The sequence below is a fragment of the Cotesia glomerata genome, linkage group LG2 (assembly GCF_020080835.1).
Source record: "Cotesia glomerata isolate CgM1 linkage group LG2, MPM_Cglom_v2.3, whole genome shotgun sequence".
Taxonomy (NCBI): Eukaryota; Metazoa; Arthropoda; class Insecta; order Hymenoptera; family Braconidae; genus Cotesia; species Cotesia glomerata.
This window is the reverse complement of record NC_058159.1, coordinates 7,941,951-7,960,158: the sequence shown is the minus strand read 5'-3', so window position 1 is coordinate 7,960,158 and position 18,208 is coordinate 7,941,951. Positions and strand designations below refer to the sequence as shown.

Genomic DNA, 18,208 nt, shown 5'->3' with positions numbered 1-18,208 from the left:
GGAAACAGACAAGCCAGATAAACGCCAGACAACGAAATAAAAAAATAACGCGTCTATTGAAGATGAAAATATCGAACGATTTTCTCGTTAATGTCCAGCTATGTCTGAATGGGTATTGTCAATATTGATAAAATGTGTGATAAAATGAAATGATTTACTAAGTATTAATAAATTTCATTTGAAAAAAAATTAATCAAATATTAAATGAATAAGTTTCATTATTTATAAGTGAGCAATAATTCTTTCACATCCACGTTCAATTTATCCCATTAAATTAATTTCTTATTATTGCTACAAGTGAATTGTTATTACGCTATTATCAAGATTTATTTCTCTCGAACATTGCGTCTTATTCTAAAGGGGAAAAATAACGTATGTTTTTCAATATTGTTACAAATAAATTTTCTTCTGTACATTCAATATTGACAGTTAATTTAGAAAGTATTTCATATAGAAAACGATTAATCTATTAATCTATTTTTATTGTTATTTTAATCGATTTTTTTTTTCTTAGTTAATGACACAAGCACATATCTGGGGCTTGATAGGACAATATCAGGCCCAGTACTCTGTAAAAAAATTTAAGAAATCATTTACGGAGTAAAGGCTGAGTGAATTATTTTAAATTGATTTAATCTCTTCAGAGTAAAATTCATTTCATGGATTTAATTTTAATTTTAATTTTAATTTTAATAGAAATGGTACCAATAAATGAAATAGTCGTTTTTTAACATTATATATTGTTTGCAAAGTTAAAAAATATGATTTTAATATTAAATTTTATCGTCTGACTACACCTCCCAATTTTCAAAGTTGTACCCAGAATTTGAACAAGCTGGCGTTGCATGATCAAGTTTTAATCACTATATATTTTATAATTGCAGCTATAGTTGAAAATGATCTACAAAGTCTACAGAGTAGTGGTGTAATAGTAAACAATATAGTTTCATTATTCAACAGTCAAATTCTTAAACATAAAAAAAAAATTTTGCAGGAAAGTCTAATTTAAAATGATAAAAAAAGACAAATAATTATAAAAAGTCTGTAATATTATGGATCATTGAAGAAAGTTTATTATTTAACAAGAGACTGTTCAAATTTCAATACTATTAGTGATTTTTGACTTAAAAATGATGATGATAATATCAGCAAAGAAATAAAAATAAAAAATTGAATAATAAAATAAAAATATTGAAATAATAAAAGTATTATATATTTTCATATCTTATAGATATTATTCATCTTAAATCATTCATGATAATCTTATGATGTATCAATAAAAAGTAAATTTATTAGCTCTATATGCTACGCTATCTATATACTCTTCTGAAACATCCTCATACAATTATCGAAGAAATTAAAAATTGAAAATCTATGATACATGTTTTTTTTAATTCTCACATACAGCCAGATATGGCCGTATACGATCAGACAAGGCTGTATTGGAAAATTTTTTCACGAGTTATTGTATTTTCAAAGTCTTTGAACGTCACCATTGAACTTTAATTACTAATTATTTATCAATAATGAAGATGAACCGTTATTATCACTCTCAACCATGGTATTGTCCGTCCAAGATATTAAATTTCCTGAAAGCCGCAAGTTCTGATGAATCTAAGAAATTTCCGATAATAAATTGGAGCTTCCAGAAACTAGAGATATAGGTATAACGTGCGTCACTACATTCATAGTTACTCTGACCCTTGATTAATTCACTTTAGTTTGGACGCTGATGGCGGTAATAAGGGTTAGGGACCAACTAAGAACGAGAAGGTTGTAATTGAGTAAAATGCTTTAGTTGAAAATTACACGCAACTCGACCACTATCACTATCTTCGAAACAATTTAACTACAAATAAAAACTGCTCACTATCATTTTTTATATTATTATTATTTATGAATTTTAAATGGAAAATCGACTTAATAATAGCCTTCTATAACATAAAATATCTCAAGATAATTTCAGGTAACAAAATATCGTATGGCCAACCGAATCTATTTACGAAGGTCCGACCTAACAACGGATTTATCTAATACCTGTATCTTAATGTCGAGAGAGTTATTACTTTAATTAAGACACTATTCTAAGATGTTATTATTAAACCATAACTCTTGTTCTAATAACTGATCGTATATTATTTGAGTGTAAAATTTAATAAAGTGTCTATTTATTAGTTTAATAAAACAGCATGGACAAAAAAAGCAACCAGCAGTCTCTATGTGACTATCGAGAGTTACGAATTATGGGTTAAAAAACTTTAGTTTAATGGATTTTCGATATTTTTGATCATAAAATAAATAGTTTATGTACTTTTGAAATGAATTAAAAAAATAATATTGTTACTACAAGAAAAAGTGCTGATGATTTTGTAAAAAATGTCCCGGAACAACCTTATAAAATCAACGAACTATTCAAAAGTGCCGCTATAAGTTAACATCATAAAATATCATCTGTTATCAAAAAATAAATATAAAATTGTGAAAAGGCACAAAATCAGTTTATAACTTTTCTGATCGTACCAATTTTGACTATAGAAACTCATTTTATAATTAATATAATAAAGAATAATAAATCATAATAAAGAAAGATTACAAAATTTTTGATCTTTTATTTATATAAATTAATATTGAAGTATAACCAGATCAACATGAACATAATAAAAAAATGTGTAAACAAATTATATCTAGTAGGGTGCTTTTTTTTCAATTATTTTTTTTTTTCAGTTCCATCGGAAATTTTGTTGCAATGATGAATTTTTAGTAATTTCAAATGTTTATCGAAAATTGCGTCAGATTATAAAAATTATCTTTTAAAAATATCTTTAAATATCTCCGAAAATACTGATTTTAGCGACTTGGTGCTCAGGACCTTTTTTATAGGAAATTAAATGCTTTACAAGTTCGTCATTTATATTTTTTCTGTAGCTCTTGTCATTCATGAGATAAATCCGAAAAAAACGCGAATTTCATAAAACATCAAGTTTACAGGCCTGTACTACCTCGCCGGTTCGAGTTACGGCTTGGCCGCAATAGACACTTTTGTAGAGCATTCAATTCTGAAAAAAACCCGTCTATGGTCGAAGCAATGCTGTGAAATGCCACTGAGCTATAGAAATTTAAACATAAAAAAATCAAAATGACTGTGTTTTTTTAAGGGGAAATCTTTAAACGCCTGGGTCGATGTCTTAATATTAAGGGCCTAAACTTTCAGGGTATTTTTTTTTGGGTACATGCAACAAAATTTCATGATGGGACTGAAAAAAAAAAATGTTTAAAAAAAAAAAGCACCCTAATATCCAGCATTAAATTGAAATTTATTAGAACTACTCCAAAAACTTATCACAATAAATTAACTATTAACTATCGCTTAAGTCCATATAAAATCTTAAAAAAGAAAAATTTCAGGTCAAAGTTATTCCTAAAAAAAATTCTCTTAATTACATGGATTAGATAAAACTTGTATCAGCTTCTTGCATTGAAAATTTCATTACTTGTTTCTAATATTCTTGCTTTAGACTTTATGTTCAGCCTATGATGATTATTTAACTTAAGCTTTATACCTTGAAAATAAATGACCTTCTTTTTATAAAATCGAATTCTTTGACCTTGTACAATTTTCTTGAACGAAAAAAATACCGTCAGTATTTATAACTTTTTATTAATTTTTAAATCTATAATAATTGTTTATAATTATTATTAATACCTATTTTGAAAGCAACTTTTAAATTTTTAATGATAGCAATGTTATCGTAAAACAAAAAAATAACACTTTTCGGATTGTTTTTCAGGGAGGCCGAAACAGTCTGACTAATATATCTAATAATTTTTATATAAAAAAAAATTAGTTTTATTATTTAGTTTAAATTTTAAATTAATATCATATTTACTTGCTGCACATAATTTTTTTGTTTTACAGCGGAAGAACTACTATCACTAACATTCGCAATAAAAAAATATAAATAATAATGATAACATTTCATCCAACGTAAAAAATCGAATGTCGTACAAAATCCCATAATAATAAAATACTATCATTATTATAATAGTAACTGTCTATCTATTTATCAATCTATTTTTCTTTAGTATTTTTCATTTGATCATTTATGCACTTCTGATTTTTTTATAGTGTAATTAAAAATTTTTCAGTGTAATTAAAAATCGATATCGTTAAAATAATAATATATATATATATATATATATATATATATATATATATATATATATATATATATATATATATGGGTCATTCCACCAAATAAGAACATTTTTACGGGGCGACCCTCGCGGATTATGTTTAAAATTTATGGAGGTGTTCTCTATAATAAGAAATAAATTCTCTACAAGTTTCAGCCCTTAATATGCAGACACGTTGTCTCACGCCATATATTGGACGTGTACTTGGCGCGAGACACTATCGTGTCTCCGGATTATTATTTTATTTCAATTATAATACTATTCTTATTTGCCATATACAATTATTGTTGGTAATATAAATTTATTCTGCCGCATGTATTTATTAAATTATGAATGCTAAATCGTAAAAAAAAATTATCAAGCAGACTTCCAAAAATTTGTTATAGTCTCAGAACGATTCTGTAGAGTTGTGAGAGGTAAATAACGTTTAGCTCTCAGAGCTCAACGATGTAGAGTTGCAGGAGCTAAACGGTATTGTTACCATAAGAATACGTTAACCTACTGGAACTTTTTACAACTAACTAACTACTATAGAGTTCCTATAGCAAAATTTTTTTCTCCGTGTGTATATTCCTTTTTGGTATCAAATTTCGGTAATTCACTTCGTGATTTCAATGTCGTCCGGATGAAGCCATCACGTGAAGTCGAAGTACAAACTTTCGATGATGCTTCAGTTACTAATTTGACAGACCGTTCGACAGCTTGATTATGACATGGATGTCCAGTTATATTAAATCCTAAACCATTGTCGACAATAGATCTCCACGGGAGTTACATTTTGGCACACCCTAATATATATAAATAGATAGATGGATACAGGCCAATAAAGCGCGTAAAAATGAAAAGAAAAATATGTGAAGGCAATTTATTTGAAACGTGATTGGGCGAAACTGCTTATAATATACATAAACGACACGTAAATATATCATAAGCATAATTATAAAAATATATATAATTGTACATTCAGACGTGCGCTCATATGTGCACCTTATTTCTATATAGTCGCTATAAATTTTGTACAGTATTGCCCGAGTCGTTATATGCTGTAGTGCCTGCAGCTGTAGATTATAAAATACATGTTTATTTACTATTATAATTATACATATAAAAATAAAATAATCGTCAACACAGTGATGATAGTTTTAAACACAGAGATTTTTAACTATTTACTGACACAAAAACCCACGTATCTCCTCTGCGATTAGACAAGTAAAGTTATTAAATTTTAGTCATCCCAGCATGGTTTTAGTATAAACAGTGTATCTGTAACATTCTCGGCACATGCAGACTTGATATTATTTTATTAAAGTTGTATAAAAATCTCTCAAAAGTTGTTACAAAATGATTGAAAATATTATTCCGCGTTCTTCATTGTGGATAATTTTGTTATTTTTATACTTGTGCTCATGTAAATGTCCTCTTTCCGGCGATGACAAAGATGTTGATTATCATAAGGTGAATACATAAATTATCCTTATATATTCTTATATATCCTTATAAATTCACCCGAGTCAAAAAAATGAACTTATATGAGCTTGAATCAATAGTTTTGGTATAGCAGTTAAGTTCATTTAAGTTAATTTTTTAACTCGGGCAAATATAATAAATGATAAAAGTGATCATTTTTTTTGCTAGATGGTTGGAGAATGGTATGTAATAGCTGCTTCACCTGTAAGGAGTAAAGTCGGAAAGTGTTTACATTTCAACGTCGTAATGAATGGAACTGATTCATTTGCGATGAATTTCACTACTACTAGTGCGATAAGCAATGGACGGCTTTTATGGAGGGTTAACGGTAAACAATCAGAAAATGAAACCATTGCGACATGGCAACTTAATGGATCACCTAGAGTACAAGGTAATGGTTAAGGTTTCTATAATATTGCATGTTTTAATGCAGATAAGGAAAGATAATCGAAATAGCAGTTTTTTAATATAAAGTATATAAATTCAGTATAGTAAGAAATTTTGCATCATTGCGTGAAGAAATCGTGGGTTTAAAATATATGTGTTAAAAAATTACTACTTTTATGGGTAAATTTAACACTTTTTTATGTTAATTCTCTCAAATCAACACAACAGTTTTCAATGTGTAAATTTTTATAATAGATGTCAAGAATTTATTAGTAAAATATTATAACATTATATTGGTGTTTCTAACGATATTGTTATAATCGGATTAATATTTATTATTATTTATATTCGAGTAATTACGGATTATTATAAGCATATAATACGCATCATGATTTCATTTGAACTACCAAAATTATTATTACAAGTTTTATAGTCTTGAAATAAATAAAGAAGTTCGTGAGTTAAGAAATTTTTCTGGGTTTAAGTCAAATTTACGTGAATAAAAAATTTTGCTCTTGAATTAAGTTCATTTTTTCCTTAATGCTTAATTGATCAAAATATTCACTTAACAGGTCCATTTCTTCATAAAATGTTGGTGGTGAATTACACCCAGTTCTGCGCGATGATAGTTTGTACGGGACCTAAGTCTACAATGTACAGAAACTCATTCGGGATGATTTGGTCTCGACAAAGATATTTACCAACCAAGGACTTAATATATCTTAAAGATGAAATAGCGAGATACGTTAATAAGCAAGAAATTGTTGATGTTAACAATACATGCTCGGGAGTATCGTTTTAGTTTATAATAATAATAAGAATAATAAACTAAAAAATGATAATGTACTGATTTTTAACTAAATTAATTTAAAGAAGAAACTAAGTTGAAGTAAATCTCTGAACTTAAAAAATGAAGTAAAATAAATAGCATATTTACAAGTATATCTTCAACACATATAACATGTACATGCTGCAGCTGTATATACTGTATCCACAAAAGAACTGCAGTAGAACACATTGTTTTATTACGATAAAATTTAATTTATTAATGTACTTTGTTATGTTTTTACTTAGTACGAAATTTAATTTTTTCACGTTAGATGAAATGCTATCACTATTATTATGATTTTTTTTACTTCAAATGTTAATAACAGTACTTTTTCCACTGTAATAACGAAAAATCTTTGAGTATTAAATAAATATGATGTCAATTTAAAGTATTTACTAACTACTGATGCCAAAAATTTATTAATTTTTTATGTTACCACTTATTTATTGTTACCATGTCGTCATTTACTGATTTAGAATCAAATAAATTTGAAGAAGATAAACAACGACAATAAATTGCAGTGTTTTATTATTTCTCTGCCAATTATAAACTGCAGCCTGTTCCTAGTTACCCAAATAAAAGCTATAATTACAACAGTATCTAACTACGCTAGTTTTTTTTAACTTTTTTTGCCAATAAATTATTGTATGTGTGACATATACTACAAAAAAAGTCTACGAATTTTCTGTACTAAGTCTGAAAAATTGTTGAAGCTGCACCGTGAAACAACTCTACCATTAATTCATTTTTATAATAAAAAGCCTATCTGTATTCACATTTGCGTCGTACATTATATTCTTGCCGAATAACAATTATTTTTTGCAACATCATGATACAATCCTTCAGTTTTACGATCATTTCTACCATGTGCATTAATAAAACACATGTTATTTTAAAATACGACTTTCATCCAAAATTCATCATAAACGATTTTTTTTTTTAACATAATATGCTAACTAAAAGTAGTTGACCAACAATTCTTTCAAAAAATTATTTTTACGTCATACAACATTATTACTAACAACTGAAACTTATTTATTAAAAAAATGTTTTTTCTATTAATAAGACAGGTTTTAAGTTTTAGATTGCAACAATTTTTAAATTGAGAAATAAAATTTTTATATTTCCTTAATTCTATACAATTTTAATAAAAATTCGAATTTTTTAAATTTGTTAAATGACGATGAATTGATAAAGACTATTTTTTATGCATCACCGTTTTTAAATGAATTTCATCCATTAACATAATTCGAAAACCATAGTACGCAACAAAATAAAACTAAAAGCAAAAACGATGAAGAAAACTTTTACCAAAGTATAAAACCTACAACTTAACGTCTCGAGTTCGTGAAGAAAAAAAAATTTAGACTAGTAAGCTTTAAGATAGGAGAGTGTGTGATAATCATCGGATTCAAGTTTACAGTCTCATCTTTAGTGAATTAATCATCTGGAAAAAAGAAAGAAGCACTAGGGATAAAAAAAGTTTATGTCGTTTTTAGCTTATGAAATATTCGGCGCACAACCAAGTTTGCTACTTTTCCAGTGCTTCACCACCTGTGTTCATGATAATTCTTTGTTCTGAAACCGAAATAAATGGTCTTGAAAAGTAAAGAACATGAGAACTGTTTTCTTTTGTCTTAAAAAGAAGTAAATCTATTTGTATTTTTTAATGAACAGAAAAAAGATTATTTTTTATTTTTTGTTTTAATACGTGTGGGAGCCTGCTCGTGAATTAGTAAGTAAACATGCATGTAATTTGACCGATTAATTGAATGTAATTAGTTAAACTAGCTGGCGTAATTTTACATGACGCTTATGTGGAAACCAAGTGCACCACGTGTTTTCAATATGTTCACTGCTGGTTAATATCCATCGATCGTTCATTATAAAAACAACACCCGCTACACCCAAACTTTCACCTTTACCGCAGGGTTATGCAGAATTTATAGTTCACAGTTGACAATTTAAAAACAAGAATTTACCTTTTTTTTTTTTTTTTTTTTTTCAATAACACCTAAATGAAAATCCATAATTTTTGGTACGGGACCATGAGTTCGGTCAACAATGCCCTCCATAAGTAATAAATATCAAACAGACATCTAATGGGACGGTCGATGCCGGAGTTCAATGATATTGTTTACGGCCTGGACGTAGCGTAGAGGAACGCGATATAATGGAAATTCCGGTTTCCCTGTGACTATTTATGGTACCGTGTCACGTGGACCCTGAAAGTGAAAATGTATGGGATGCAGCAACACGCGTTGTATCGGCCAGTGTATCAGAAGCCACAAGGATATCCCCTAGGGCCACCTATTACGGAACCCTAACGTCCCGTACTCACGTGTCTTCTGTCCAAATACAAAATCTTGGTTTATATCCAAAAGAAAAATCCACTCGAGAATAATGAAATGATAGCCTTTCATCATATCAACCATTGTCAATAAATAACAGCGAATCGAGTTGTACTGAACAACATGCTGTAGAAAGTATGAAGAGATGAAGGAAAGAGAAGCAGTAGGATGATGATGATAAATAACATAATAATGATCATCAGTTTGATGATGATAATGATCAGCAGCATCATCATCATTATCATCAATTCATCATTTTACTGATAATCATGGCCACTGGATTGATAATCATGATCATCTTTCTAATCATCATCATTATATTGCTGATTATTATTATTATTATTATTATTATTATTATTATCATCATCATCATCATCATCATCATCATCATCATTTTCATTATCATCATTCTAATAATCATGGCCATCAAGTTGATGATCGTCATTATAATCATCATCTTTCTGATCACCATCACTATAATCATGATCAGTATCATCTTAATTTTGTACTACGCAAAATTCCAGAATTTAAATCCCGTTGAAACTAAAATTGTATGTATATAACTATCAATTGATGCAAAAAGTGAAATTAATTAAAAAAAATAGGTTTAGTAAACTACTGAACCAATGGGATAGCTTTTTTTATTTGAAGAAGAGCCCTTGAAGCAACCCACCACACAAGTAATCCCGTCAAAGAAAAGAGGGCTCTCAGGATGTTACAGATTTATGCCGCTGGTGTTGTATATACTTGATTCTATGTGATACATGAACCTTCACTATTTGCAAACCCTCTTGGAAAGTTACGGACAACATGACTCAGCGGCAATGTAGAGTCCCGTGAAGCTTTTAAGGATTAACACTAGATTACTTTATTCTACTATAGCGACAACCATTTTTACAATCATTATATAAATAAAACATTGAATATGATCTGAAGTGTTAAGAATTAATTGTAATAATTGATGTATAATCTAAATATTTCTCTTTCTCTATTTTAAAAATTAGTCGCGTTACCCACCACATTGTATATTTAATGATTTCCATGCTATATATTGTTAGTATCACTATTCGCTTTGTCTGTGCGTACATTTACTGCTATGGAAAATTGATAATTATTTTACCTTGCATGAAATACTGTTTATTTACCAATTGATTGGTTGTTGCTATGAATTAAAGTGAATTATAGGAATTCAGTTATTATGTAAACTGAAAATCGTGAACTAAATCGCGAGTGTGTTTCAGTGATAAGAGTTATCTCACAATAACATGTTATTGATAAAACTATAACTTTGTGCTGTTTGAGCGTTTTTTCGCATTTTGAAAGTTGAATTTTTTTCCATGGTTATATCCCCTGCGAGTGAATTTGCATGTACTTTGCAGATTGATCAGGCAGTATGCGCATGAAGGACTCGCGGATAGAGGAATTCAATAAAAGCTAAGATAGAACCTTGTCTTGGAGATCATTGGGGCGACAGAAGAAGATAGGAAAGCAAATATTTACAATTCCTACTCAAACATATTTTTAATCTATGAAAATATTAATCGCTTTTTCCGCAGCTTATTTATCAAGATGTCTTTGTTATTGATAGTTCGTTGATTCGCATGATTGTATTAATTAAAACGTTCTATATTTATTCGTAAACGAATATATTCCTTGCGTAAAGAAATTTTCTGATATGATCTAACATGGGCATATCTCTGACTTGATGATATAATTTGATTAATTTTGACACGGCAATAAGCCCATATCGGGTTTGATTTGGTTTTATATTCCTATATATAATTTTACGACCCAATCTAGTGTTGAAAATCTCCGACAGGTGACGCATAATCTCTGAATCTTTTCCTTACAAGACAGTTAAGTTCTAAAATATAAATCATTTTTTAACTCTCTTGAGGGAGTCACTTGACATAGATTTATAGTTTAATCAACTACTAAGTTACTTTTTGTTGAATAAATCATTTTAACTGATGTACACATTTCTATAAGAAATAAAAATTATAATAAATTATTTATTTATTCTTATGTATAGCCTGATAGACCATATATGACCAAATTAGACCATATCAGATGGTCAGATATGAAAATTCGCCGTACATAGCTATCACAAATTTTTTCACAAGTTTAATTTACTAATATTTTAACTAACAAGAAAGCAAACTTTGATGTGCACTTTAGATTTATGGTGGTTGACAATTATGAACGCAGACTCACCAGAAAAAATTCTGATTGGTATATAAGAATACATTAAAGTTTGATTACCACACAAATTTTGAAATAACAAGGTTTCCATAAATACTGGCCGCAGTGTAGAGCTTTTAGGTATGGTTTCCATTCCCTTTTCTATAATGGTATTCTCGTAACTCGATCCTGATTTCATTAAACTCTCTTGTCCATTTAGATTCGTATCAGAGGGTTACATGATATGAGATAGCCTTAACGCTGCAGAGGAATGTAACATGGGGCGGGTGAAAAATCAAGAGGGACAAACGGTCGATGCATATTATTGTCATTATAAATTACAACATTAAATCAGTATATTATTTATGAATATTTCTACTTTCACTTTAGAATTCATATTTCAAGCATCAATGCAATTGGAAGCTTCAATGAATAGTTGTCAGTGTTTTTTTGTAAAAATTCCTTGATTGAACATAACCACAGTAGGAAGATTGCAAGAATCGAAGATTGCAAAATGTATAATTTAATAACAAGGATAAAATGTGATATGATACTCATGTTGGCTAGCTAATAAGCCCTTTAGCTAGTTGGGCACATTAAGACCAAATACTTCTGACGTCAGGTCTTATCTCTGGCTTATAACAAGGCTGACTTAAACTAGATAAGGGTCAAAAATAAAATAGATGTGAATGGAAAAGAGACATTCCGTTAGGATTCTTTGAAATAACCCAAAGTGATGTTGTCATGACCAGACGATATGATACCGGGAGCTAATAAGGAATTAAGTAGATTGCACACCTCCTAAGAGCTTATCAATCATTTCTAATATTGCCATAATTTAAGCTGAAAAAAAAACTACGGCAAAAAGCGAATTTTAATAAGTGTTACATTGAAAATAATTAGTTAAAATAAACTCTTATTCGAAAATTGGTGTAAAAAAAAAATTTAAAGAATCAATCAGAATCAGAAGCTGAATTTTTAAAATTGAAATTGTCAATTATGAAGTAGATATTATGTTAATAAGAAATATATATCTTCGCGTTCTTCTTCTACATAAATATTTGATTACACTTAAAACCTGAGCTATTGATTTATATTTTTGAATTATTTCTATTAAAAAGCACTAAAAGTTAAATTATAGCGTTGTAATGGAAATAAAGAAAGACTCTCGGGATTCAAGAAGAATAACGACGAAGGGTAAAAGTGAAAGTGAGAAGTATTAAGAACCCGAAAAGAAAAAGAACACGAACACAAGAATAAAAGGTAACAAAGGGAGAATGAATAAAGATCGAGAAGGAGAGGTCAAAAAAAAATTGCCAATTCAGTGAATGTACATTTGAAGAGGCGGAAAATAGTGCTTACGGAGTTGCTATTTTGCTTTGTTGTTCTTTTAAACTTATTTTATCCGTTATATTATATTACACCAAGACTTAAATTATTAAATCTTAAGTTTTAATTTTCAGCAAGTATTCCTTTGCATGCAATGATGCTTTAATAATTATGAAATAATTACAAAAGAGTCTAAAAGAAATAGGTTAATCTCTGATAACGCCCGAGATTTATATCCATTCAGTCGATCACGTAAGCCTGCTTTGTACTTTGAAACTTGCGAAGATTATTTCTTGCAAATAATAATAATATTAGTCACCCATGTCTTTATCTCAATGACACATTTATAAGTTACGTTAAAGACTTAACGAAGTGAATAGTGAAAAAGTACCTAGTGAATAAAAAACAGAAAAAATCAAATAAGAAGGCTGTTGAGAGAGCTTATCAGTCTATACACGCAACGTAAAAAGCAAGATCCAATGCAAATTTATCCTGACGACCTCGAGGGATTGTAAACAGAATGAATGAGATAGTGTTCGAAAGAAAGCAAAAGTGAAAGCAAATACAACAAAGACAAATAGCAGGTTGTTAGATAAAAGCATTCAACCGAAATTATGTTTCAGGCAAGATCCTGACCCACTGGTAAGCTCAGAAATAAAATCAGCCTCACGATATACTTTTACATCACGCACAAATGAATAAGGATCATCATTTGATGTTTAAGCGAAATGTTAAAAGCGATAATGTTACTGACGCATTAAAAAAAAAAAAAAAAAAAAAAAAAAAGATTGTGCACGATATTTCGACAAAACGTGTTATATGATTGCCTGAATCTAAACAGGGGTTTATAAAAACAGACACAAATTGCTGATAGTTTTAGTAGTTCTTTGTTTTTTTCTAGTTCTTATAAGTAATGTTACTCCATCTCACAGGATTTTATTCCCTCGGTCTAAATGGATAAGTCGTAACTTATCTTGCCTTGACCTTTGTCCATCAACATTTATTCAGTGAACTTAGGATCAAACAATTGTGTAAACTAAAACTATTTTTCATAGCAAATGTAAGGTCGTTTATCACTTAGATTTGTGGATGAGAATTAAGGGAACAGTTATAGACAAACATAGTCATTTTTAAATGTTTTAAGCAAGTTTTTTTTTTTTTTTTTCAAGAAACAAACTATATAACCTTGAGATTTTTTTTTGAATCACTGTAAAAATTGACATTTTTTATTGTACAATAATTAAAATGTGTAATGTAACTCATTCATTTGATAAAACACTGTATTATTATTATTATTATAGACTTGGCCGGAAAATTATATTTGTGAAATTAGCAATAATTTCACAAAGCTCATTGATTGAACTCAAAGTTTTTAATTCAATTAACAGTTTATAGAAAATTAATTAAATAGATAATATTAAGAGTTATTTTAAACAAATTTTGCTAGCAAATGAGCTTTTGAGGCATGCATTTTGATTGATTTAAAATTTTGTTATTGATTTCAAAAAATTAGAAAAATTAAATAGGCAAAAATTGATTGAATTGATGAATTGATTCGTTGTTATTATCAATGTATGCAAGAGGGCTAGGTATGATTGGACTGTCCGAAGCTTACTTGAGATAAAATTCATCTAAATTTATATTTAATTAATTTATCTTACACAACGTAAACTTCAAATCTAGAATGAAAAATTAGGTTTATTGTTAGAAAAATACAATACAAAAAAAAAGTCAAATGAATACGCAGAATCGTAAAATCGACGGTAAAAAGGGAAACGAGGTTATAAACCTTGGTCCTTTCTCATGCAAATAGTCCTGGTGACAACCAACAATGTTGGAGGACCCTCTGTACTCAGCGACGGGTTATCAACAGTTATCGTAAAACGGTACCTTAATTAGTCGTGACTTTATCATCTCTTTCCACTCGAGCATTTATACTGACTGTAAAATTAAAATATTCATTTATATACATACATACATTGAGCATTGAGAATGACTGTATGCGTAAAAACGTTTAAAAGACCGACGGTTTAACTAACGATCCACATGAATTAGCTAAAAAGTCCTAACTCATAGCATTGTCAATTTGTCTCCCATTTAATTTGGAGCTTTTTTATTCCTCTCTTTTTCAGTAGCATCGGGTAAGAGAAATTACCGAATTCCGGGGCAGACGAATTATTTCGTCGCATTGTTGCCCTTTTTTTGGACGAACACGAACCACATTCCAGACTTGCCACACCCCAACTAACATTTCTTTCGCTCCAAGAATTCACAATTTATATGCCGTTGTTATCATATTTTCAGTGTTTTATTCCAGTTGAAATAATTTCAGAATTGAAATTCAAAGTAGTTAATTGCTTTGCATTTTTATCCTCATATTTTTTTCTGTAAAAGAGAGACAAAATACACAATTCTTTCTAAATCAACAAATTATTAAAATAACGGAAACAATAAACGCTGGAGTGCTATTATTTCTATTGGGAAAAAGCACAAACTAAGATAGATGCCCCTCTCAGGTCATTTCGCCTTTCACGCGAGCAACCCAGGACACAAATCCACTCCGACCATCCTCGGGTCAGAAGATATATTCTTCAATTGAACACCCGGAAAAAAATCACAGGGATACCTAAGAGCTGAGAATTAAAGATTGAACAATCTCTTTCTAAAGTAAATGAAAACAAAAAAAACCAGAGGGCGAGATCAATGACTATCAACTATAGAGACTTATTGCACGAAAGAAGACTACTTGATTCAAGATAAATATATATTTTTTAGAAATTTTAATCTTGTTTCGACATACTCAGTTTAAATTGATTTAAGAAAGTTACTCGTAAGTAATAATAGAATCCATCAACGGTTAACATATTCATTCATTTAGAAACTATCTATTTATTTATTAATTATATGACTTGCATCCATACTGGTATCACAACGCACGATAATTATTACTAATTAAGAAATTATCAGGTTTTTTTTTTTTTTTTTTTTTTTTTTATGAAATGTTTTGTATTACCAAATATATTTTGTAGTATAATAAGTAATATACATAGTGTATGGCAATAAAAACTAACTATTTTTCTATTGCAGTATAATTTAGAGTATATAAATATAAATATATGATAACTTGTAAAACATAGCCGCTATTCTGTATCTAAGCTTTGTATAAAGTGACCCTGTTAATGGCATTGAGCTGTTGGGTCTTAATATAAGAAATAAATAAATAAATAAGATAACTAATTATTTTCTAATTTTATTAAATATTTTCTTGGAAGAAGAGTACATTTATTAACCGGTCAAAAAAATATTTATTAACAGTTAAAAAATATCGATTCAGAACAGCATAATTTAATTATATCTAAATTTTTTTAATGTAAATGTGTCTTGATTATAGTGCAAAGTGACCATTATTTATAAATAAATAATGTCATCTCCTATTTCAATAAAAATACGATACACAATTAATTTTCACCATAAAAAAATACGGGTAATTTATTATTACCATTTTGATTATTAATTTTATTTGCTCTATTTTTTTATAAGAAGACTATTAGTCCACCTGATTTAATACACTTTTCTTAAGTAATAAAATTATGGAATCATAAAGTGTCGAAGTAGAATTTTTATACTCGTTTTTTATTCAGGAGTCTAAAAAAATTTTCATTAACAGTTAATTTATGTTTTGTTAACTATTAGTTAATATTTGTTGACTCTTAAAAAGTATCTATTACTTGTTAATAAGTTAAATTTAATCAATGATTTATTAATTATTAATAAATATTTATTAGAACATCTAATGCTACAAAATCATCTATTCACAGTTAATGGAGGTTATTGGACAATCGCTTTTCTTCAAAAAAATTTTCTTTGATCAAGAGCATTTATCTTGAATCAAGTAGTTTTTTATTCAGTGTGATCCTTTCCAAATATCACAGAAATCATGGTAGTAAAAGATGAAAGCCAGTGCGTTTAATGATTAAACGAAATAATAAGATCAAAAAGTGTGTTCTAAGTAAATAAAAACTATTAGAGCAAAATTGCTTCTATAAAATCATATTTTATCTCCATCTTGTGATAATAGTGATTGTTATGATAGCTATTACCATTATTGTTATAATTATGATGAAAATCATAATCCTAAAGGAAATAATAAGACTCAAGCAATCTGAAAGCAAAAATTTCTTCTCCGTCTTATCAAAAGAACAAAATGGAAAGGAGGAAGAAAAAAAATTGCCTTTTCAGAAGTGGTCATGTCCACGGTCCCTTCTTAACAAGACGCACTGGATCTGAAAAGAGATTCTGAAAGATAAAAGCCTAACAGAAAGTAAAGCGAGCGAAAAGGAAAAGACCAGGGTGAGGCCTTCACGTAAAACCCGTAGACCCGGAGACATAATTGGCCGCAGAATTAGCGAAGGGGTTTCTGCACTCTCTTTCGTGCGGTGGACCACCAAAGGGCGGATCTTATCATTGCTGTTGCTATTAGAAATTTAGAAAACGAACGAATGGACACGGACACGCACTAGCTAAATGTTTTACTTAATTATCCGGGAATAAGAGATTGGATTTGACTTCTAGGTAAGGGTTTTCCAGAAAGGGATTTGAAAAGTGGAAGATAATCCTGGTCTTGTGCACTAGAACAAAACAGGATTAATTAGCTCATTGCTTCTGACCATCCAATTTAATGTTCATTTCTCAACTTTACCACCTGTAGATATCTCTAGCATTGAGTCGAGGAAGAGTACTTCCGTCCTGTGGGATAAGTGTAAGATATGCAAAGTGCTTTTGACAGGATTAATGCAGTGAGAAACTAAAGTTTAAGTGAGTAAAAAGTCTGTCGTCACAATTATGGGATCTGCAAAAACGATTGCAGACCAGGAATCATTTCATTATAAAAATGTAAAGTAAAAAAAAAAAATAGGAAGATTTCAGAGAGCCAGGAGCTAGAAGGGTGGAAACCTTCAACAAATATCTTGAAATTGTTCGTAAATATCGTTGATATTGGATCTACGGCTGAGCTCCCTTAGAGGGTGTATTTCTCAAGAGTCAAGGGGGAATTCAGTCCGATTTTCAGATCCTTCGTACTAAGCAAATACAAGCAAAATTACATATTTTTTTCATCATTTTTATACTCTTGAAGTATCTTTATTATTTATCGTGATGAATTCATTGAAAAGAAATGAAAATTTAATACATCCGAAAATGCATGCTTTAAACGAGAGGAAAGGTTTAAGACTACTTTATTTTATAAATTTTCGTACAATTCTTAAATCGTAAGAATGTATGTAATTCATTGAAATCATGAGAACAGTTTACAAATATGCCCAAATGAATATTGTAAACTTTTTAAAAATTTTCTTCGAAATGGAGGAAGAAATCAGCTGCCGTACATCGTAAGTAGTGGTGTGCGAATAGTGTTCGAATCGAATCGATAGTACTATTCGATTCGAAATTCGAATAGTTCGAATAATTCGAA

At 29.2% G+C, this 18,208-nt stretch overlaps 2 protein-coding genes across 3 annotated transcripts in view; one reads left to right on the top strand and one right to left on the bottom strand.

Annotated features, from left to right (window-relative positions):
- Window positions 1-18,208, bottom strand: part of LOC123259718 — a 258,178-nt gene that overhangs the window by 93,450 nt on the left and 146,520 nt on the right. The window lies entirely within an intron of this gene.
- Window positions 5,181-7,230, top strand: LOC123259722. 2 transcript variants are annotated; one of them, XM_044720384.1, is made up of 4 exons: window positions 5,181-5,649; window positions 5,830-6,052; window positions 6,621-6,849; window positions 6,922-7,227. In XM_044720384.1, coding segments are annotated over exons 1-4 (567 nt in total). In that variant the 5' UTR covers window positions 5,181-5,535; the 3' UTR covers window positions 6,923-7,227. The 2 variants fall into 2 exon arrangements, with proteins under 2 accessions (XP_044576319.1, XP_044576318.1); XM_044720383.1 differs by having other exon boundaries at window positions 6,621-7,230.